General features: G+C 42.3%; 1 protein-coding gene across 1 annotated transcript in view; it reads right to left on the reverse strand.

Annotated features, from left to right (window-relative positions):
* The window catches only part of XIRP2 (xin actin binding repeat containing 2), a 164,464-nt gene that overhangs the window by 114,582 nt on the left and 25,815 nt on the right, over positions 1 to 24,067 (reverse strand). Inside the window, exon 4 of the mRNA XM_048484477.1 lies at positions 13,300 to 13,453. Coding sequence (XP_048340434.1) covers positions 13,300 to 13,453 — 154 coding nt within the window. The remainder of the gene's footprint in view (positions 1 to 13,299; positions 13,454 to 24,067) is intronic.

The raw sequence follows: 24,067 nt of genomic DNA on the forward strand, positions 1-24,067 counted from the left end.
CACCAATCAAAGTACATTAATGACTCAATGAGTCCATGACATCACCAAATCCAGCAGGAAGCCCAACAAAGACCAATGGTGTTTTCTCTTACATAACCAGTCATGGGAAGCAGGCCACAGAATCAAGTATGATATATTGGTTAACATTGGTGGACTCTAAACAGGGGAACCAGGTTTGATTCCCCACTCCTACACATGAGCGGCAGACTCTTATCTGGTGAACTGTTTCCCTGCTCTTACACATTAAGCCTGCTGGGTGACTTTGGGTGACTTACTCTGAGAACTCTCTCAGCCCCACCTACCTCACAAGGTACCTGTTGTGGGAAGAGGAAAGGAAGGTGTTTGTAAGTCATTTTGAGACTCCTTACAGGAGAGGAAGGCAACTCTTCTCTTTCTTCAGTGGTAGCCCAAGGCAAAGGTGTGAGCTCTACTGTCAGATGTGTGCCTCCATGCAACACACTGAGCACTGTAGATTTTGTATGAAGAACCAGCATTTTATCAAAGGGAAAGTACTGTAGAAGGTACAGCAAAAGATACAACAGCAAACTCATACATGGAAGCTCTTTGTTTTCAAATGATTCAGTGAGAAAGGGCAATCCACTTAGAGTCAGGACAATGTCAGTTTGAATTCCAACCTAGAAGCTGCTTTCAATGGTCTACCAATAGTACTTGCAGGCTGAGAAAGAGAGAGACAGCACTTGAAAGTCTGTGGCTGTTTCCACATGACACAATTATACCAGGTTACAATCAGTACCTTACAATCTGGGTCTCTTTTATCTCGATTTCTCCCTTCGCATGGCTGCCCATTTTTGTGAAGGAATCTAGCGAACACCCGGGAGGAAAGACTCCAGTTTGTTTCGCACGAGCCCGGGACTTTTGTATTTACACCGCAAGCGTATCTGCACAGGCACGAAAATCCCCAATGTCCTGCATTCTGATTGGCTGTTGTTTTTGGGCAGCAGTGGGAGAAAACGAAGCCCCCCCCTTTCCAGTTTTGGATGGGGCACGGTGCAAGCCTCAACATGGCAAGCGGCAGCAAAAAACAATGGGGCACAGCCTCACATCACATTGCCACTCACATTCTCGTATTTTTGTGAAAAATGAAAGACTCCCTCCCCCCCCCACCCCCAGTGATATGCCCACTAACATTCGACCCAAAATGCACATCTTCCTAGTTATGCACTCCGAGCAACCAGTATATGTACAGAAAAGAAAACAGGGACATTTTGGGACTCCACTTCTGATTAACCCAAGTGAAATGGCACCTGGTTGTTACCATGAACAGAAAACGAGCTTGGGGAAATGTTTCAGGAAGGGCGGGCTGCAACAGTTGAAAACTGATATGATATCAGGTGTCTAGATCAGGAGGGTGGGCAGAGGGGTGGGGAGATCAGGTGGCTGGGCAGGACAAATAAACTGGTTCGTGGTGTTTGCATGGTAGCAGGTTCACCGCGGGATTTTTGAAAAGAATCACCAAATTGACGATTTTTTTAAATCCCAGGATGAGGGAAATATCATGGGACAAACCCACTTTAGGACCAGGAACCATGCGAACTTCTTGGCCAGACCAAGATATTTCCCTTGCTTAACCCAGGATATTTGGACCATGCAGAAATAACCTATGAAAGGATAAAAAGAGAAAAGATGAGATGAGATGGGAAAATTGGCCTAGCTTAAAAGAGCTTCTACTGTAGCCTGAGAACTTATAATATCGTGAAGGGGAGAGTATTAATTAGAGTTTAAATCAATCTTTCTCTCTTATAGATATTGAAATGAGAAGTTGAGTTAAACTCTAATTTTATACACACACACACACACATATATCCCCACTAAATATATATAATCCACTAAAGGCAGTTAAGTGACCCAGGAGTTGCTAAGGTGAGAAATATATTCTGGTGTACTTGAGTGACAAGGAGGGAGGTGGGTGGAACTTTGAAAAAATTAATTTTAAACTGAGTTAACAAGACTTTCATTTAAGCAAAAGAGAACATCTGAATAAGTTGATTCAAAAGTCATTGAAAGATAATAAACATGAAATTTCATTTTTATTAAGCAATATCTCAGAACAAAATCACCCTTGCTTTTAACCTTTCATGCCCTTAATGGTTTTAGGCTTGGCTGTTTGACAGCTCCCTTTATAACATGGAGGGAAAGGCAGCATTTGCAGTCAGCAAAGGGACCTGGACAGAAGTATCTTTCCATTAAACAGAAAGGGGCCAATGAAAAGACTCTAAGGTGAGGGGAGGGAACCTTTATCCTCCAGACGGAGTCTATTGTAACAAAATACTAAAAGTCTTTTTTTCTCTCCCGCCTACACATTTCACGAGTTGGTAATGGGAATACAAAATGTACATGGCCAGATTGTGCAGTTGGTTTAATTATAGGCTCTTGATCTCAACTCTGCTGGTTGAGACCAAGGAGCCATCTGGTGCAACATCCTCTTTGTCACCTTGACCAGGTGCACCCATTGTTTGCCCACTGCAGCTGAAAATTTGTGGAATGCTGAATCAGTCAATGTAGCTCCTGTTAATTTACAAGTAATCACTCCATGAATCTAATGCCTCTTCTACATTCATAAGCGCTAGAGGTCATCAACACATCACAGACAAGCAAATTCAACCAATCAATTTTTATTTGGCCCTTTCCACTTTAAAACACTTTGGACCAGGAAATAAAGTGTTTCCTCCAAGGAGTTCTGCATTGTTTTCCCCCCCCAAAACACATTTTATTTGCAGCCTCAAAACATTTTAAATGCATCCTCTTTTCTAGCGATTCTTTGGGCTGAATTTTTTTTTAAAAGCCTTCATTTGTGTGCTGTCCCTTTGACACACAATTTGGTGAGTTCACTTCTTGCTTGCAGAAGTCCCTTGCCCTGTTTTTGGAGCATTTCAGAGCGTTGGGGGTGGGAGGGTTAATCTTCACAACATTGACAACAGAAGACTCAGAACTGCAGCGAGAGGCTGTGAAGTACAGAAGCATTGATTTATCCACACACTGAGGGAAAATGGGGAAAAACAAAATGGCAGCCAGGAATCGTTTCAAGGGGGTGAGTGTGAACAAAAAGGAGATTGAAAACATTTTACAAATATGGAGATTTGTATGGAAAGGCCTTTGTATAAGCAACACTTATCAATTCTTCCATTCCATTACTTAAACATTAGGAGGTAGCAAAACCTCCCTGTATCCCATCTTTCTATACCTATCTATTTTTATGTCATTTACTTGATTTATAGTCTGCCTTTCTCACTAAGGCTCCAGGAAGATTACAGAAAATAGATAAACTATTAATTCAAACAGCACAAAACATCGAGTAACAATGGAATCGCAATAGAATGGCAAAAATCAGGAAACAACATAAGCAGAAAACTGTCTCAGCCGTGAGATTCCACAAAACAATGCAAAGTGGATTAGAAGGGTACAGGATGGTGCGGTAAAAGCAAGCTGCTATGAGCAATAAAAACTGCAATAGACTGCAAGTGTATTCTCTTATAAAAGTGCCCTTCTGGCCTGTTCCATTATATGGCAATTTTCTGATCCATATATAAAAATGCCCTGCGAACATGCAAGTTTTGCACATTTTTTGGAATGATAGAAGTGCGGGGGGGGGGGGGGGGCTTCCCAACCTTTTCAAGAAGGTCATCTCACAAAATGGGAGCCTCAGTAGTGACTTCTATAAACTACATTCACCTCCCACTTTAATCATTCATCTCAACTGTATTGTACTAGGCTGTTTTTTTAGTGAATGTATTCCAACCCCGCAAACATTTTGATCACAATTTTCTATCTCTACTATAGAGATGCTATCTCTACTATAGAGATATATTCTATACATCAGGAGGATGTCTGCAATCAGAGAGAAAGGGTTCAGAGCCACTTTTAGTATTATTGGGAGTGCATTACTCTTCACTGTACTCTATGAGAGACCAACCTTGGCAGGATCCATGGGTCATTGGCCTATGTATTCACATTCTGCCCAGACTGGAAAATCTAGAGGATGAATTATAACAATAGCGCAATATCTAACAGCATGTGGATACAGTCTTTCAGAGCTTAAGAGTACACAATAAGACGTTTACTGATATGTGAAATATTTTAAGGACTGGACTAAATGTGCTGGATTTTAAAGTAGCTGCAGGGAATGTCTATTTTTTTTTTAAAAAAGAGCCAATTTGGGCTCTGATTGTTGCTATGAGGAGATGAAAGATTCCAGCTGTTTTCCTGTGCCGTTTGGCTCTTCTTTATGTTGGGCAGATATTTCTTATGGCTGCTGTGTGGTTGCAGGGAAACCTGGAACCAGTCTGGAACCTGGAACCAATGCATTGAATTTGACTCTAAGAGGGAGGAATTTGAAAACCTCCAGGTATAGGTTAAGAACGTGAGCTGTAAGACCCAGAATCCCTGGTACAAATCTCAGTTCAGCAAGTACATTGTACTGTTTAGACTTCGGAATAAGATCTGAGAGGCTCATACTTTAATCCCCACTCTGCCACGGTGGCTTGTGGGATGACCTTGGGCCAGTCATTCTTCTTCAGCCTAACCTACCTCACATGGTTATTGTTGTGAGGATAAAATGTAGGAGGGGGAGAACCATGTTACAAGCCTTTTTGGGTTCCCATTGGAGAGAGAAATGGGAATATCCCTCCCTCCCTCATCTTTCTTCATGGTTCAAGGTGGCTCACAACAATACTTTAAAACATTTCCAGTTAAAATCAGAATAAAATAACAAATTCCAAATCTCTCCCTTCCTCTGTCCTTGAAAGATGCTGCCATTCATATCCCCTCCAAAGCCCTGGCAAACAAGGGAGCTTTGCAGCAGCTCTAAATTAATCAATGCACTTGGTAGCAGCGTGGAAACTAATCAGCAGCGCCCTCTGCATCCTCACACTCATTTTCCCTGTTCATAATATGAGATATTAGCCTACTGTCCAGGATCTTGTTGCAATATCTGCTAAGAATATGCAGATACCATGCCGTGAACATATCAGAAAATACACCAAACCCTTGCCATTCATGAGTTTCTGCCTTGCTGTTTTGCTTATGGTGGGGAGCTTTGCTGTTTACTACTGAAAGGCTGCCGAACCCTGATTCCCAGTATTTATTTGTATTTACTTATTTATTTGCAATCTGTTGGGCAAGTGTTGTTGCCACAGCATTAGTTAATGAGCCTGTCATGCTTCCAGAGAAGCTCTTACTATTTCTTATTAAGTCTCAGTTGTTCCTTTAGTTAGTATGGGTTTAGTTCCTTTGTATAGTGTTCTAAGGGAGGGAACCTTAGTTAGACCCTGTCCCTTTAAGAAGCCCCCTAGAGGCAACAGCCTTACAGTCTTCCTTTTTATTACCCAGTGGTGCTCCTGTTCTGTTAGTTTAAGGTGCAAGTAGAACTAGAAGGCTGTAATATCTGTTACATCTAAGGCACAGGTGTCAAACTCGCGGCCCTCCAGAGGTTATGGACTACAATTCCCATCATCCCTTGCCAGCATGATGCTGGCAGGAGTTAATGGGAACTGTAGTCCATAACCTCTGGAGGGCCACAAGTTTGACACCTATGATCTAAGGTGTACAGGTATATAAGGTAGGTATATAAAGTAGAGCATCAAGTTAAGGTGTTACAGAAAATGAGGTCCAGACAGAAGACACTGAAGGAACCAAGAGGAAGCACTGACAAGGTGGATTTTCTTGGAAGTAGTCAGGGAAGGATCAAGGTCTCAAGCTTCAAGCTGTTCCAGTCAAGCAAGTATTTTATTTTAGTGAGACCTTGGGCGGAGTTAGGGTCTTAATTCTTCTAAGCAATAAACCTCTTTTTTTAAAAAAAAAAACCTGTTGCACCTTCGCTTGAGTCTCCCACTCTGTTCTGACCGAGTACCTAGGCGCACCTAGAATATTTTACTTGGGGAACTGAGCAGAGCCTATCACATTATTTATATATTCATTATTTATGGAATGGTGCTCCACCACTCAACCAAACACTATTAAAGCTTGAAAACTCAAAATGCTCACAAACAACAGGCAGCGCCAAAAAGCCTTCATGAATAAAAAAGAAAGTCTTCAGTTGGCACTTTAAGCCGATGACACGCTACTAACAATCGTGGGAAGAGAGTTCCACAATGAAAAAACCACAGTGGACAATACTCTCTCAGTGGTAATTTATTTTACCTGTGAAGTGAGACCTGGAGAAGTACTTGGTGGTGGTAGAAAGGGCTGTCAAGTTGCAGCTGACTTATGGCAACCCCATAGGGTTTTCAAGGCAAGAGATGTTTGAAGGTGGTTTCCCATTTGCCCTGGACTTCCTTGAAGTGGCAACCCTGGACTCCCATCTAAGTACAAACCATGGCCTAGCTTCCATGATCTGACAAAGATCAGGCTATCCTTGGCCATCCAAGTCACAGCAATTGCTCTGTAGTAGATCCTCATTCTTCTCTGGGAACCAGTAGTCTTTTCTAGCGTGGACTGAATTTTTTGGGATTCTGCTGTTGACAGATTTATTGTGAGCTACAGCAGACACACCTTCAAAAGTTTGGTTTCGCTTCCCTGTCTACTTGTAGTGAAGATGGAAATCCATCGTTCTATCCTTCTTAGACAGTCATATTTCCTTTGTTCTTACTCCAATATAATTTTTGCTTGAAAACTGCCAGTTCCCATCATTTCATTTTTTGTTAACTTCCAGGATCTCATTCCCCCTCCCCCTGGAAACTGATCATCCCCTCCTGGGAAGCACTGATTGGAAAGTTATAAGTGAAAGAAAGAGGAAGAGGTTTGAAACCAAGAATTCCTGAGGAATGTCCCATATGAACTAGTACAGTTGATGATTCCGTCTTAGCAATGGCCTGTCGACACAATCAAATGAAACAGAATCAAAGTATATTTTGACTCACCACGACTAAAGAGGATAATTCTGAAAAGGAAAATATGGCAGACCCGTAACACAATGGCCCCAATAACAACACTCAGAAACAATAACACTCAGAAAATATCAAAACATTTTAAATAATACAACTGAAATGTCCAGCATGGTCTACCACTGAATGAAAAATGGATTGTTACCAGGGTACATTTCATCCTCTGTGCTACATCATATGAATCATTTGGCTAAAAATATGCATTATCATTCCTCAGCTGTTGACAGTCTAACGATTATTAATGTGAGAGAGGCCATTAGAGCTGTTAAAAATCCTGATTTATGAGATTTGCTTGTGGAGAATGCAACAAAAATCTCTTTTTAAGAGCATATTTCTGAAAAAAGTATGTTTTCCCCAGTTGAAAGCTCCTACCAGTCTGTTCATTCAGCCATGAAGCCTGGGCTGGTTAAAGCATCAAGAAGGCGAAATTCAAACATGCCTCTGACAGGATCCTGCTTATTCCTTATTCATGTCACCTTGCTTTTTAAAGATTTACTTGCCTCCTGCCAAAAGATAGCGCTTCTCTCAAGGTTGATCTGGAGATTTCATGAATGTGTATGAACAGAACAAACAAATCAAATAGACTTCAGTTAAGCTTATTTTGCACTCATTCTTATTTACAGCCCTTAACTGCTAAAACGAGAGGTGTTGAAGCATACTTTCCCTAATCCCAAACCCATAAGAGCTGCCTGTGTCAACAGTAATTTCTTCATTACAGGGCCTTAGAGTATCCAAAGAGGCCTTTTCCTCGCAGGGAATGGCATATGCTCAAGGTAACTCTCTTCTTTACCGTGTTTCCCCGAATATAAGACAGTGTCTTATATTAATTTTTGCTCCCAAAGATGCGCTATGTCTTATTTTCAGGGGATGTCTTATATTTCTGTATTCTGTTCGTCAGGCATGCTTCCAAACAAAAACTTTGCTACGTCTTACTTTTGGGGGATGCCTTATATTTCGCACTTCAGCAAAACCTCTACTATGTCTTATTTTCTGGGGATGTCTTATATTCGGGGAAACAGGGTAGTTACATACTTTAATTGTCTGGTGTCCTAGCGCTATCTGGAAGCCCAGGAAGTCCGAACATTGAAAATAGGTAGTAGAATTAAACTCAGGTAAACCTTGCTTCAGATGAAGGTGTTTTTTTCCTCCAGTGATAATGAAAACTACATTAGGTATTGCTCTATTGTAAGATCTAATCTTTATCTTCAGGACTACCTTGAGTGGGGGACCTTGCATTCCAATGTGGTGTAGTGATTAAAAGTGGTGGGCTCTAGTCAGGGGAACCACCAATAGTGGTCTGTTTTCCCACCAGTCATGGTGCACAACCAGTCATGGTGCTATGGAAAGCAGGCCACAGAATCCAGTGGGATGTATGGGTTAGGAGTGGCCGACTCTTATCTGGTGAACTGGATTTGTTTCCCGACTCCTACACATGAAACCTGCTGAGTGACCTTGGGCTAGCCACAGTTCTCTCAGAACTCTGTCAGCCACAGCTACAAGTTGTCTGTTGTGGGAAGAAGGGAAAGTGATTGTAAGCCACTTTGAGACTCTTTATGGTTGAGAAAAATGGGGTATAAATCCAAACCCTTCTTCTTTTTGGGGAGACTAAACATTTTGGTAGCCTTGGGGACCCATGGAGCTAGCCAAGTAAGTTATTTACCATATTTGGTATAGAACTCTTCGGTCCATCAGCTAACCTCTGCCTTTGATGGCTTCTCTTAAGTCCTACTTGTTGTAACTGTTACACATGCAAACTGGAGACAAGAAGCAATAATCAGGCACTAGCAGCCTAACTGTATTTTATATTTAGCACATCGTTTATTTCCACATTGTTGGGTTTGATATTTTTGGTACTTATCTGTCTAAAACCACAGGATTGTGGCTACACACATTCACAGATACTGTATATTTTGTAGCAGAGTACAGAAATATTGTCACGGTTACTGCTGTGCTATCAGGGTTATTGTTATTATTATTCATTATAAAATTCATTTGTACCCTTCTTTATCCCTAATGGGGACCCAATGCAGCTGACATTATTCTCCTCTCCTCCATTTTATCTTCACAACAACCCTGTGAGGTAGGTTAGGTTGTCCACTATACTATGCTGGTTTGAGATGCTGAGGACCAGGCAAACCTACATGTAATAGAAGGTGTAACCTTAACTTAAACTCCTAGTATTTCTAAAGAGAGAGCATCTGAATATGGATACAACACATATAGTTTAGTTTATTTACAGCTGACTTGCCCAAAAAATGTTCAAACAGATTACAAAACAGTTGATACTACTAATATAAAATTCCCACAAGGTTCCCACTGAAAGCTAGATACGCTTACATTCCATTGCAATTACACAGCTGAGAAAGGCAGACAATAGTCTGTCTTACAAGATGTTAGTAGGGTTGTATATTCCTCTGCCATAGAACTCAACATATTGGGCCTTTTTTGTTGTAGAACACTCTGCCTGGGTCCTAATGCCTACCTAGCCCTCTCCCCCATCCGTTTGAAAGCCTGAAAGTAAAAATACAATGAACTATAAATGCGCTTGTATAAAAGTACCATGTTCAGTAATGCACAAACTAATAGTTTTGACAAATGCAGCACATAAAAATGAATGATAATTCTATGTTAATTCTCATATTCATTTGGGACTATATTCTAATGAGGAAGCATAACATTTTCTCAACTGCTGCACTTCAACTGATTGTACTAACATCTTTTTCTGAGACTGAGTATATACATGAAAATATTCAATAAATAATATCACATTTCCATCCTCCTCTTGCTCCAATGAACTCAAGGCATTCTACGTGGTTCTCCTGTGTCCCAGTTTACCCTTATGGTCATTTGAGGTAAGTTAGGCTGAGGCTCATTCCGCACATGCAGAATAATGCACTTTCAAACTGCTTTCAGTGCTCTTTGAAGCTGTGCGGAATAGCAAAATCCACTTGCAAACAGTTGTGAAAGTGGTTTGAAAACGCATTATTTTGCGTGTGTGGAAGGGGCCTGAGAGAGTTGTTGGCACAGAGTCATTCAATGAATTGCTACCAGAGTGGATAACTGTGACTAACTTATCCAATTGAGTTGAATGGAACCTCAGCACTAATGTTCTCTAGATGAAGGCCATTGCTTCTGATGGATTTAATTGACTAATACCACTGTGGATTAAAATACAACCACATTAGGAAGCTAATGAAAAGTTGAGTTTATGGACTGCAACCATTGCTTCTGGATTGTGAATGATAAATACAGCTGCCTTTCTGTGAACAGAGGCGGGGTAGGGAGTGTGTGTACATGTGTGAGAGAGATAGAGAAAGAAGAAAAAGGAAGAATACAGAATGAGACATACTGTGGGCTAGGAGCAGGCCTGCAAGTGCTAGGAACTGACAACAAGAAGAAAGCAGCAAAGGTAATTCTGATAATGTGCTCCCTCCTTTTTGTCTGCAGTGACCAGCTGCTGTTCTCAGGGGTCTTAGGAAGAGGTCTATTACATCACCTACCCCCTAATTCTTTTAGACAGATATGCCAAGGGTAGACCTCGGGGGCTTCTGTATGCCAGACAGATGTTCTACCACTAAGCCATGGCCCTTTCCAACTGAAGGACCTAAAATATTTTGAAACTGTGCAAGTCTGCTGTACTGGTTGAAAATTATGATCACACTTTACATCCATTCATTATTTACAACCTCCTCGGTGGCTGCACGTTTTCCAACTCTGATTACCCCATTAAACCACCTATACTAGCCAAATATCACTGTGATTGCAGGAACCAAGCGGGCACACCTAGAAGGTTACTCAGGAGTGATCAGTCATTTTAAGCAAGTAAGTTTCACCTGATAACAACTTCATAATAATGTGAAGCTTCATTAGGGAGTAGCAGAGACTGCTTACAGTCAAGGTGACCAGGTTGCAATGACCGCCCCCCTCATACTATGGTTTCAATCCTTCAAACCTGTTCACTGTCAAAAGAGGGAGAAGGCCCCTTTAGACCATTACAAGGAAGGTGTTGAGTATATGACCCAAAACCATTCACCACAGGAGCTGATGGATGGAGGTGAATCAGATGAGAAAAGCTGGTAGGAGCCAACCCTTCTTAATATATTGCTCATACTCTACAGGATGATGAGCTCAGTTCACTACGCTGCAGCCATTTGGAATGAATAGTGGTGCCATCAAGTCACAGCTGACTTATGCCGCCCTTCTTGTGGGTTTTCAAGGCAAGAGATGTTCAGAGGTTGTTTGCCGTTGCCTGGTTCTATGTTAGGTCTTGGAACCTTAAGCCAATAAACGGACTGTGAAATGTTGATCATAAGCGTTTATTGATGAGGCATAGAAGCAGTGGTGGGATGAGGCATACTATGGATGAGGCATACAAGCAGGTTCGCACCACTTCAGCAGAATCGGTTGTTAAAATGGTGCTTGTAAGCAACTAGTTGTTAAATTATTTGAATCCCACCACCAGAACCGGTTGTTAAATTATTTGAATCCCACCACTGCATACAAGAACCATATTTAGCGAAAGCCTGTTCTGGAGAAGCTGGTAATTTCAGTCCCCTTTATCCCCCTCCTGCTTTCCCAAGAATTTGTGGAAAACAGTCTTTGGAGCCGAGACAGCCTCAAGGTCGGCAGCAGATAGTGAGAGACCCACCTGGCTTCCTGCCCCTATGGGATAATGGATGCAATTCTTTTCTTAAGGGTACAGAGGTGCCAAGGGAAGCCTAGTTTTCTACAAAGCGTGTGAAGCCATAAAGTAAAGATCAAGGAAAGAATGCACAGGTGGCAATGGTTACATATAGCAGGCTGGTTACATATATTTCAAAGCAGCATTGGTGATTTCAATCAGTTACATAGGATTAGGAATGCACTAACTGGGTTGCATCCCCCTGACACTCTGAATAGCAACTCCCTGTCTGTCTTCCTTAATGGTCTCTCACCCAAATACTAACCAGGGGCAACTCTTTGAGGTTTCTGAGATCTGATGAGATTGGGCTAGCCTGGCCCACCCAGGTCTGGGCTTTGGCATGAATGATGCACCTCAAACTGAAAGCTGCAGCTCAAATTCATTTAAGCTTCAATACATCCAATAGCTTTTCTTTAGCTTGATAACAGCATCAGATATACAAAATGTTCCAGAGCAAACTGTGAAAACGATGTTAAATAATAATCTGAAAAAACAGGAAAACATTTGACCGCTACAATATTTAGCTGTTAAGGGCCTACACAATTTGGACTGAAAGCAAAACACACCAGAATTGACTTCTGTTTGGCCTTTGGAAAAGTAAACTTTTCAAAAAGTTAAACATCTTTGTAAGTTGTCAGTGGGAGGTATGCAAATATATTGGCTCCAATCCGTTGGGAGTTTATTCCCAGCAAATGGATATCTTACAGATCGTTATGCCACAAAATCCGACTGAAGCCTAAGGAACTGACCTGACCTAAGTAGGTAAAGCGTTGCAGAGTTCTTAGGCACTAAGTTATTGAACTCAATACAATGCCATTTTTCATAGCATTCATTTAATCTGGATTACATACATCTGAGGCACTTAAACATCCCCCCTTTTAAAACAAAACCAGATGGCTTCAAGAATGCATAGTTTGGGTATACATGATCTGATTATCCATAAATCTGTACACTTACAGAAACAAAGAAAAGTTTTTTGATAATAGTCAAGTTTTGATAACCACATTGCTGGTTACAAAACACACAATGTAAACTCATTTGTTGGGACTCTTTAAAAATGTTAAATAGTATCTATTCTGTAAATCAAGTATTTGTATTTTGATGTTCTGACACTGAAATGTATGGTAAATTCTGCAATTTGAAGCATCTGAGCTATTAACATTTACATAACATTTTCAAAGCATTAATAAATCTAAATTATGCCCAGTAATAGTTTTCCTAAAATGTGCCATCAATCCATTATGTTTTGGCTGTAAATCATTAAATAGGTTTTAAGATAGGTTCTCTCCCCATCCAATTTGAAAAGAAAAGCACATTTTATCCTGTTACTGGATTTGCCTTGGTTTATATAGTCGTGATTTTCCTGTTATATTTTAATGATCAGGAAAAAAAATCCTACATTGTTTATTGGTGAACAAATTAACATAATGTTTTATTTGAATCCAGTAAAAAGTTAGCTTTTCTTGCTGACACTTCATTGCAGAACACTTAATTCTTCCAAACTGTATGCAATTGTCTCTCAAAAGTTATGAGAACATCAAACAAATCCTTGCTTTACAACAGCTAATGCCGTACTCTTTAGAAGATCGTCTATATGTTATCGTCACCCGCTTTACTTTGACTCTTCATGAAAAGAAATCACCGCGTAATAAAAGTTTTCTTACTTTTTCTGTCTACAGCGCGAAAGCGACAAATCAGAACAAAAAGTGTTCTGCTAACCTTCAGAGCTGTTGTTCTGAGCGCTTTCTGATGACATCTTGTCAAAAAACGTTTTGCCACCTTTCGCTGCCGGGTCTTTCGCTGGAGTGATGGAATGGCTCCCAGGCTGATTTTTCAGTGCTGGCGATCGCAAACTTTTCTCAGCTTCGACTTCCTGTTAGAAGACATTAAGGGGATGTGTATTAAAAGCTATCAGTAGGAAACAGATGTGGCTGTCTGGGGGAGGAGGATGGGAGGAGGTGAGAGAGACGGCAATGGGGTTCCATTACATGACTGATGTTTTCCAATAGCCTTCAGAGCAGCTCTCTGTAATACTGTACCAGAGGGCTGCAAATGTACATTTACCATCAGTTTATGTTTCGATACACAGAACCTGGGTAATCGCTGCTGTTCTCGACTGGCAGTTATTTTAGGAGCATTTCACCTTTCCCAGAAAGAAAGACAGCTTGTAAGAGTCACAATAAAAAGGATTGAGGCTTTTAAAAAAATTGACCCCCCCCCCCCCAAAAAAAAAAAAAAAGAAAGCCCTGGGAGAATGTTTCAACTGCTTTGACATAATATGCATAGAATAAACTAAGGGCAATTTTGGAAGCTGGAGATATTTCAGTTGACTTTTAAACTGCCCTGTTTCCCCGAAAATAAGACATCTCCTGAAAATAAGACATAGTAGAGGTTTTGTTGAAGTGCTAAATATAAAGCATCTCCCAAAAGTAAGATGTAGCAAAGTTTTTCTTTGGAAGCATGCCCATCAATCAGAGCATGCAGCTGTGGAGCGGAAAAATAAGACATTCCCTGAAAATAAGACATAAGGCATCTTTGGGAGCAAAAATTAATATAAGACAGTGTCTTATTTTCGGGGAAACGGGGTACTACCGTGTTTCCCCAAATATAAGACAGTGTCTTATATAAGACAGTGTCTTATATTAATTTTTGCTCCCAAAGATGTGCTATGTCTTATTTTCAGGAGATGTCTTATTTTTCTGTGTTCTGTTCGTCGGCCATGCTTCCAAACAAAAACTTTGCTATGTCTTACTTTCGGGGGATGCCTTATATTTCGCACTTCAGCAAAACCTCTACTATGTCTTATTTTTCGGGGATGTCTTATATTCGGGGAAACAGGGTACTATGAAAGCTTGTAGTTTTCAAATGGATTTTTAGTCACACCACCACAAACCCATTTTCCTTCCAAGCATTTTACACTGTAATCCTTACACGCATATAGGAAGCCAGCAGTTAAGTAGCCCTCTAAAACAAAAATATGGTATCACCAAAGGTCAGGGTTGCTGATTCTGAGTTGTGAAATTCTTGGAAATTTGAGGGTGGAACCTGATGAGGGCAGAGTTTGGGGAGGCGAAGGAGTCCAGCAAGAATTTGATGCCACAGAGGTCACCCTCAAAAGTTGCCATTTTCTCCCAAGAAACCAATCTCTGAAGCCCAAAGATCAGATGTAATTCCAGCAGATCTCCAGTCACCACCTTGAGTTTGGCAACCTTATCTAATCCAAAGGACTACTTGTTATCATCTTGACTTGACAGTTAGGACATATAAAGTAAATACACTGAACCCTCTGCCACTGAAAACCTTCAACACATACACTGCATTAAATAAGTGAAACCAGTGGCAGTCAGAAAGACTGGTGAAATATTGGGAGGAGAGCAAGATCGAAAATGTGCCCATACGCAAAAATATCTTATTCCCCCATCAAGTATCTTAGAAGTAACTACTAGCTGTCCCAGTCACCTCTGAAATCTTCTGCTCAGTGCTGAAATTAAGATAGTTTGGACATACAACGGTAATAGAGCAAAATGTTGGAAGTGCGCCGACTGCAATAATCTTCGCCTTTGTTGCTTTGCAAGGCAGAGCTGTTACCAAAACTATATTTGTTCTCTTCAGTTTGGTTGAATACGAGTAATCATGCTTTCTAACAAAAGACTCCTATTGACTTCCTCTGTGGTAAATTTTACCCTCTGCCGGTTGTGAACATTCAGTAAACACTGAATAATGACTGAAATTTTCACCTCTGTACAGAGTAGCACCTGAAATCAAGACTTTCATAGGATCTCAAGTTATATTGGCAATCAACGAGAAAAAAACAAGCAGCAGTGCGGATAGGAGGACAGTTCAGGGGCGGGGGAGAGCAGAGGTGGGATCCAGCAGGTTCTCACAGGTTCCCGAGAGTAGGTTACTAATTATTTGTGTGTGCCGAGAGGGGATTACTAATTGCAACCGTGATTTTTGCCCGCGTGATTTTTTTTGCCTTAGTTAAGCCCCTTCTCTCAGCAATTGTAGCACGCAGAACTTGAAGCAGTCTAGCAGGAGGTGCACCGGTGTGCGTGGCAGCCTGTGCCTGTGTGCATTTGTTTCCCACCCAAGAACCGGCGCAGCGGCTGCATCCTTGTCACAGCCCCGCCCAGGAATGCCCAGCCACGCCCCCGTCGTGCCCTGCCCAGCCCCATTGGCACTACGCCACAGTTTGAATCCCACCACCATGGGAACCTGTTACTAAAATTTTTGGATCTCACCACTGGGGGGGAGGGAAAACAGGGCAGTAGGAGAAGGAAGCAAGAACAATGTGAGCCACTGTCTATGTGATCATTGCATTAATTTAAAACAGTGGTCCCCAACTTGATGCTTATGGGTGCCATGGCACACACCAATACCTTTTCTTGTGCCTATCAAGTATTTTTAAGAAGTAGGTGAGGACAGGTAGGGCTTTTGTCTAACAACGTTTCTCACTGACTATGCAGATTAAAAAAAATGTTGCTTGGGCAGCAGGTGCCAATGATCTGTGCTGCATTACTGAAGTTAAGCTGTAGCAATCATTTTGTGGCTGATGCTACCTCCAGCAGCAGCCATTTTGTAACAGCCATCTTGTTGCTGCACCCACCACGCTGTGTCAGAATTCTAAATTTTCCCATGCGTTCAGAAAGGTTGTGGACCTCTAATCACAACTGTACCATGGGACTTAATGAAGCTAGGCAACTCGATCCATATTGCGGGGGGGGGGGGCTTAAATGGCCTTAGGAAGTGGTGAGGGCTGTCCTGACACATTTGTCCCCTCTGCCGTTGTAAGGGAACAAACACACGCATCAGCATCCTGCCACCCCCAGCTCTGCAGCAGGCAAACCCAGAGATAGGAGCCACCATGGAGCTATGTTGGCATCTGGGCTGACGCTGGGATAGGGGAACTGGGTCAAGACATTCCCAGGGGTGGAGCTGACATTAGTCAGCTTCTACCAGCACGGGAAAGCCACCTTTCAGGCCTGCAGACATGCGTCACACAAGAGTAAGTTTGCCTATGGGGCAACTTAGGCCACCCGAAGCCCCTGTGGAGGTGATGTGGCGATGCCTTTGTGGCAATGTGAAATCAACTATTTTTAATTTTTGCAGTTCTCCATTGTTATATATCTGCATCTGCCCACATGCACAGGGACCGGCATAAAGACAAAAAGTCCATTTTCCCCTTTGAACTTGCATTGAGCAAGAAAGATAGCAGAAAGGCACATGCAGAAGTCTCCTTTCCCAGTGATGTCTTGCTGTGATGCAATGCATATGGACTTGTGCATTGGTGCTTAAGAGGGTTGCGGTTACAGAAGTTTATCAGCCACAGTACATCTCAAGGTGTCTGTACAGATGTGGATCACTGCACACAGCACATACACAGTTAATACTGTTGAACTTAGGCAAGCTCACAAATACAGTGAAGTGTCCCATAGTTCTCATTGTTTTCCATCCCCCACCCCGCCCCACCGTTTTTCCCATTATGGGTTGATAGGTTCAAAAAGGCAAGGTCCGCATCCCGCCAAATACTTGACTCCAGAACGCTCCCATAGCAGATAATCAAAAACTCCTCAATTATGTTTTGAGGACAACAGCCAAAGATTTTTGGCAGCTGTCACAACTCTGTACCTGTGAAAATGCCAGGCGAGCTGAGATTTAGTTGAGAACCTATTGTGTACAATTAAAAGGAAGGGCGGAATGAAATGTACATGACAAGTGACATTTTCAAGTATTATTTCAACTTGTTGATGGAAAAGCAGAGACAGCTCTAAGCATGATGGCTGAAATTAATGTCTACTCGTACATTTTCTTTTCATCCAAAGTCAGGTTCTTGCAAGAATGACGGCATCGTGGATATTTTTTTTTTTAGCAAACTACTCTTCTCCAGTACTCTTGGATGCCATTTGTAAGTCTGGCTGTGTTTTTAAAATATGGATCTATACAAATGTTGCAAGTATAGAGCAGCTGGAGGAGCCTCCAAATGAAAACACGAGTGAAGTTGTTGCCCTGAGAATCTCAGGGAATCTTTCAGAACCTAGCAGCCAATTAGCTCTCAGCCTGGGCAGAAGATCAGCCAACAGAGAGAGAAGACCTGACTGACCATCAGGCACTTCCCTTCCCCTGTTTCCTTGTTTTGTTTGTTTGTTTACCTCTACGTATTGTTAGTTTCTTTGGGTTCCCACTGGGGAGAAAAGGGAAATATAAATATGTTACCTTAATAAATCCTTTGGATCAGCTCTTTTCTGTTGCAGTAGGAAAAAAAGATACACAGTAGGGGAAAAAACACACCATTCATTGCTTCTGAACTTACAAATGGTCTACCAAATCAAACAAAGCACGAAGTGTTGTCTTCCTGTTTTCCCTTATCTCATTCTATCCCTGTGATGACTATACAGGCTGATAAACCTAATCCCAATGGAGCAACTCCAGGAATGATCCCATGAATTGTTTTCAGCACAGTGATTCGTGGGGTCGGGCATGAGACTTTTTAAACTGAGGGCTTTGAGAAATGAAATATTATGAGATTTGTGGCTTGGATCCAAACTGCCTAACCTTACTCCTTGAGCAAATTTACCCTCAAGGCAAAATGGGGGGGAAATCTTGGTGCACCACATATATCCTGTATGTTTTCTATGCCCTGATAAAAATGACTCTTGGAGAAATGTCTTCATTTATGCAGGTAAATTGAAACTAAAAAGAACTATGTATGTAGAAGGAGGAGATGAAAGCAATGTTGTATTTTAATATCAAACAGAACTCCTGAAGCTATTTTCTTTTCAGGAATGACCAATAGCGATCTTGAAAGAATGATAATGACAAAGATTTCCCTACAAATATTTTTCACTTGTCTGAATAGCTTTTAAAAATGGCAATGAAAAATCCTCATGGCCAAATTTAACCATTCACAAGGGCAAATACACTGTACCTTTCATTTCATTTATTTGGCTTCATCCCACCCATTCCTGTTAAGTTGGGATCAGGGCAACTTCCAATAAAAAGTACAGGGCAACTTTCAATAAAAAGTATAACCATCAAATATATAAATACATTGAAATCTCAATTAATAAAACTGACTAGCACCAAAGTAATAAGGGGCCCAATCAGAAAAGAAGGGACAAAATAGTGGGGAAAAGAAAAAGAATCAAAGTCATTAGACTGGAGTAACCCTGAACAAGATTTCATGGTAAGATATACTTGGGGATCTTTATTTTATTTATTTGCATCATTTCTAAGCCACCTTCCACCCAACTTAGGTTGGGGTTCCTAAGGTAGCAAGCAACAAAACAAGATTAAAAGCACACGTAAATATACAGAAACAATTAAAACAACATGTAAACACATAAACAAGTCAATGAACTTGTTTAATGGGTTAATGAAAATCAGTGAAAGAATGCTGAACAAAATGAAATATCTTTACCTGTTTACAGAAGACAACAGTAGAAGGCAACAAATGAGTCTCCCTGGGGAAGGAATTCCATAATTTTGGTACCATGTCTGAATAGGTCTTTCTCCAAGTTGTAACCTCTCTAGCCTCAGAGGGCCGGGACACTCAAAGAAGACCCTCTGAAAATGACTGAAGTGACTGAGAATGTTCATGTGGAGGTAGGTGGCCATTAAGGTATGCAGACCTCAGGTTGTACAGGGCTTTACAGATCAATAGCAACAGCTTGAATTTGGCCTAGAAGAAAATTAGGAGCCAGTGTAGTAGAACAAAATTGGAGTGATATAGACCCTATGAACCACTCCAGCCATGATTCTGGTTTGCAGAATGCTGCATCAAATGCAGGTTCCAGACACTGTTCATTAGAATCACGGAACTGCATTTGAAATGACGAAAGACAGCATGTTTCTGAAAAAAATGGTCTTGTACAACAGAATGAAAAGGGCTGTATCAATAGGAGTATAGTGTTTAGATCGAGGGATGTAATTGTACCTGTCTATTCTGCATTGGTTATTCTGCATTCCTTCACCTGGAATACTGTGTACAGTTCTGGGCACTACAATTCAAGAAGGATATTGACAAGCTGGAATGGGTCCAGAGGAGGGCAACCAAAGTGGTTAAAGGTCTAGAATCCATGCCCTACAAGGAGAGCTGGGTATGTTTAGTTTAGTGAAGAAAGGTTAAGAGGTGACATGATAGCCATGTTCAGATATTTGAAGGGATATCATGTTGGTGAGGGAGCAAGCTTGTTTTCTGCGGCTCCAGAGACTAGGACCAGGAGTAATGGGTTCAAGGTGAAGGAAAAGAGATTCCAGGGTAGTTTGACAATGGAATGCACTACCTTGGAGTGTGGTGGAGTCTCCTTCTTTGGAGGTTTTTAAAGACAGGCTGGATGGCCATCTGTCAGGAGTGCTTTGATTGTGTCTTCCTGCATTGCAGGAGGTTGGACTTGATGGCCCTTGGGGTCTCTTCCAACTCTATGATCTATAATTCTAAGAAAAGCTGGCATTTCAATACACAGGCTGTGCTAATATCTATAATGCCAGGTTCCAAAGAAGCCCAAGGCATTTTCTGCATGAGACTTTGGGGGCTTACTCTTCCAAGAACAGCCGCCGCCTTCCTGAGAAGCCACTGATGGGGGTCATATCAAAAGAGCACAGAGATGCTGTAGACAGAAGCAAAAATTGGCCAAGTCCCATACCTATACTCAGAAGTGATTTAGGAATTGGCGTGAGACTCTTTGAAGCTTACACATGTAAATCTCAGGCCAACAGAGTATAAATCTTTGCACCATGATACATTATTATTCAATATAATTTGCATATGACAGATTTTGCTTTCACCTAATACGTCCAGTCATTGTGATGGTAAACCAAGGATATGATCAGGAGACCCACACTCATTTCCTCTCGATTTCAATTTGCAAAGCCAATCCCTGAACTGCAAATTGCTTTTCAAACTCTACAATACAGAAAAAAGTAATTAAAAAAACATTCAGCACTGGGAATGGCTTCAATAAAAATAGTGGCAGACCACTGAGTGTACATATGCCTCTTGAACAAATGCTCCCAAATCTATTATATATATTAGAAAAAGTGAGTTTGAGTTTCCCTTTGAAAGCATTGGGTACAAATGTTCATGTGTGTATGTTTCTCCCTCTAGTTTTATGAATTATAACCTCTATTGATAATTATATGCACATTCTAATGAGAGCCAATGTGGCATAGTGGTTAAGAACAGAGGACTAATCTAGAGAACTGTATTCGATTCCTCACTCCTCCACATCAAAGGTGACCCTGGGCCAGTCACAGTTCTCTCTGAATTGTCTCAGCATACACAGAGGCAGGCAACAACAAACCATTTCTGAATGTCTCTTGCCTTGAAACCCTATAGTGGTGGTGAACCTTTGGCACTCCAGATGTTATGGACTACAATTCACATCAGCCATGCTGGCAGGTTCGCCACCAAGGCCCTATAGGGTTGCCCTAAGTCAGCCATGACTTGATGGCGCACGTACACACATGTTCCAATGGTATGCATATGACTATGGGAGTGCAGGGTGATGAAGATAGCTTCCAGAGAGTGTGGGATAGAGGAAAATGGAATCACTGCAAACTGATATTTAATCTAGCCAGACAGTCCAGAAGGGCCATGGTTGACATCACAAGCCACTGAAAGCTCCAGGAGAATTTATATGGTTGCATCTGTCCCTATCCATCTCCTAGCCACGGTTGCCAACCGTTATATTAAAGCTATGGTCATCCCCAGCTCAGACAAACTAAGCAGCTAAGGATCTAGATCATTAGCTTCATTGAAAATTCCTTGGAGCGGTTCTGACACTACATGGCTCACCACTCTATCCAACAACAAACTGGAAAATATGTATGTATGATGAGGCAGCTGGTTGAGGGATTTTATTCTTGTGCTGAAGTGCAGGGGGGAAATTCTCCAGGTCTGTTATTGAGAGAAGCCCCCAGCTGGGAAATGTAAAGCGCCATCAGAGATAGGTGCCATTCTGATTGATCCATAAACCATCCTGCAGTAATTTCTGAGGGGTTCTGTACTGACCCTCTGAGATTAATTGTGCTCATCTGTTTTGTATATTACTGTTGATGCACAGGCTGTTATGCATTGTGTTCTGAAAGTTGTCTTTTCCTTTAAAAGGATCACCCCTTGAGAAACTGAACCCACACATAACACACGCATTTCCAGAGTCGAGAATGCCTCAACACACCCAAGGTCTCTCTGTTGGAAATGAAGCTAATAAACACACAAAATATCTGCATAATGAGCCACGGAATAGGGAACCGTCAGCAAAAAATGAGAAGTGAGATGCTAACGTTCTTGTTCTCCTCTAAGAAGTTTTTTTTTTTTTGGTCCAACTTGGAGAGGTTTCACAAAGCATTGAGGGCAAGAAAATGTAATCTGTCCATTCCTAGTGCATTGTGGATGCCTTCATAGAACAATCGGGTTATAATATCCTTTCTCTGCCTGTGGCCACTTGAAACATGGGGCAAACTGACATTATTTATTTATTTATTTATTTATTTATTTATTTATTTATTTATAATTAGTCTTGTATACCGCCCCTCCCCCGAAGGGCTCTGGGCGGTGAACAACATGATAAAAACAATAATTACAATACCCCCATTAAAACAGATTAATAACAATGCATTGCAGTGAAGCGTCCAACATAAACACAGAAGGCCCTACATGCAAATCCCACCCTGGAAACAAACAAACAGAGAAGTGAAAGAACCCAGAAAGTAAAGGGGAAAAGAGAAAAGGGAGGGCGGGCGGGCGCACCTCAGCGGCCCGGGCTCCCCAAGCGCCTACAGAGATGGAACAATTCAGTGCTTACAGGCCCTGTTCGCGAACTGTCCAAGGTCCCTTGCAGGGTCTCAGCAATAGCTGGTGGTGGGTGTTCCACCAGGCAGGGGAGCCAGGGCTGTAAAGCCCTGGCCCGGGTAAGGCCAGCCGCGATCATCTGAGGGGCCAGGGACCACCAGCAAAATTGGCCTCAATGGCCGAATCGTAGAGGCCGTGTAGGGACATATGGGGTAAAGAGCCGGTCCTGTGAAGAGTGCAGAAGGTCCTGCAGGCCGCGTGTAAGGCCTTAGCAAGGTAAGCACCCATACCTTATGAATGATTCGAACTCAACTGGGAAGCCAATGCCAGGCGACGCAGCATCAGGTTGGATATGTGTTCTCTAGAAGGCACCACCAGTGAGAACATCGTGCCGCCGCGATGCTGGACCAGCTTCAGCTTCCGAAGCAGGCGTAAGGGGAGGCCCGCGATAGAAGGCGAAGTTACAAGCAATAGTCTAACCTAGAAGGTGACCGTTGCATGGATCAGCAGTGGCAAGATCCGCCTGGGAGAGGAAAGGGGCCAGCCGCCCGGGCCTTCGTCGGAGATGAAAAAAACGCATAGCCGGGTTGTAGCATGGGCCACCTGGGTCTCCATTGAAAGAAGGCGAATCCCAGGTGGGATCCCCCCCGAAGGCTGGCGCACGGAGAAGCGCCGAGTGCCAGTGTAGCCCACCCCTCCCACTCCGGTGACTGGAAAAACTCCCCACCTCCCCCCAGCGGCCCAGCCAAAGGACCTCCCGTCTTCGATGGATTCAGTTTTAACCTGCTCTTGTTGCAGCCAACCAGCAACCGCCTCCAAACAGTGCTGAAGAGGCTGCAGGAGGCGGCGACTGCCCCCTCCATTAACAAGAATGAGCTGGAGTGTCATCAAGCGGTACTGGTGACAAGATCAGCCTCAAAGCTCCGCACCAACTGAGCAAAGGGGTCGCATATAGATGTTAAACAACAGCCCGGGGGGATAACTTCTGCGCTCCCTGGGGCAATTCCCCGCGAATGATAGGCGGAGCACCTCTGGGAGGCTTGCTCCCCGCACCACACTTGCTGACTCCGGTCCCAGAGAAACGAGACAATCCACTGAAGGACAGTGCCCCGAACCCCGGAAGCGGCCAGGCGGTGGGCCAAAAGGTCGTGATCGACCATATCAAATGCTGCGGTAAGATCCAATAATACCAGCAGCGCCGATCCGCCTCGGTCAAGTTGTATGCGGAGCATGTCTGTGACAGCGACGAGTGACATTAAGATTGTGAGGGGGGGGTAAGGGGGAATAAACAAGGGGCAAGGGGGAATACCTGAAGGCTTTATAAGACTCACATTTGTATTGATGTGCCAAGAAAATAACAGTTTTGCTCACTTCTATAGTTACCTTTGCAGTGGGCAGTTTTGTTATTATTATGGCATCAATAGGCTGAAAGCAGAACGAAAGGATGCTGCTGTATTATTACTTTGCAATGTAAAATAATTTACTCTTAAAAGTTATCTTGGATCTGAAATATAACTGTAAACTCTGAATACAAAAATTAAGAAGAAGTTGAGTTTGGATTTATATCCCACCTTCCTCAACCAAAAGGAGTCTCAAAGTGACTTAAAAACCCCTTCCCTTTCTCTCTGTTCTGGTCTCATTGTTTTCTTTATATTGGATCTCTTTGGATCTAGGTGCCAACCGTAGACGAATGACAGC

The sequence above is a fragment of the Sphaerodactylus townsendi genome, linkage group LG02 (genome assembly GCF_021028975.2).
Source record: "Sphaerodactylus townsendi isolate TG3544 linkage group LG02, MPM_Stown_v2.3, whole genome shotgun sequence".
NCBI lineage: Eukaryota > Metazoa > Chordata > Lepidosauria > Squamata > Sphaerodactylidae > Sphaerodactylus > Sphaerodactylus townsendi.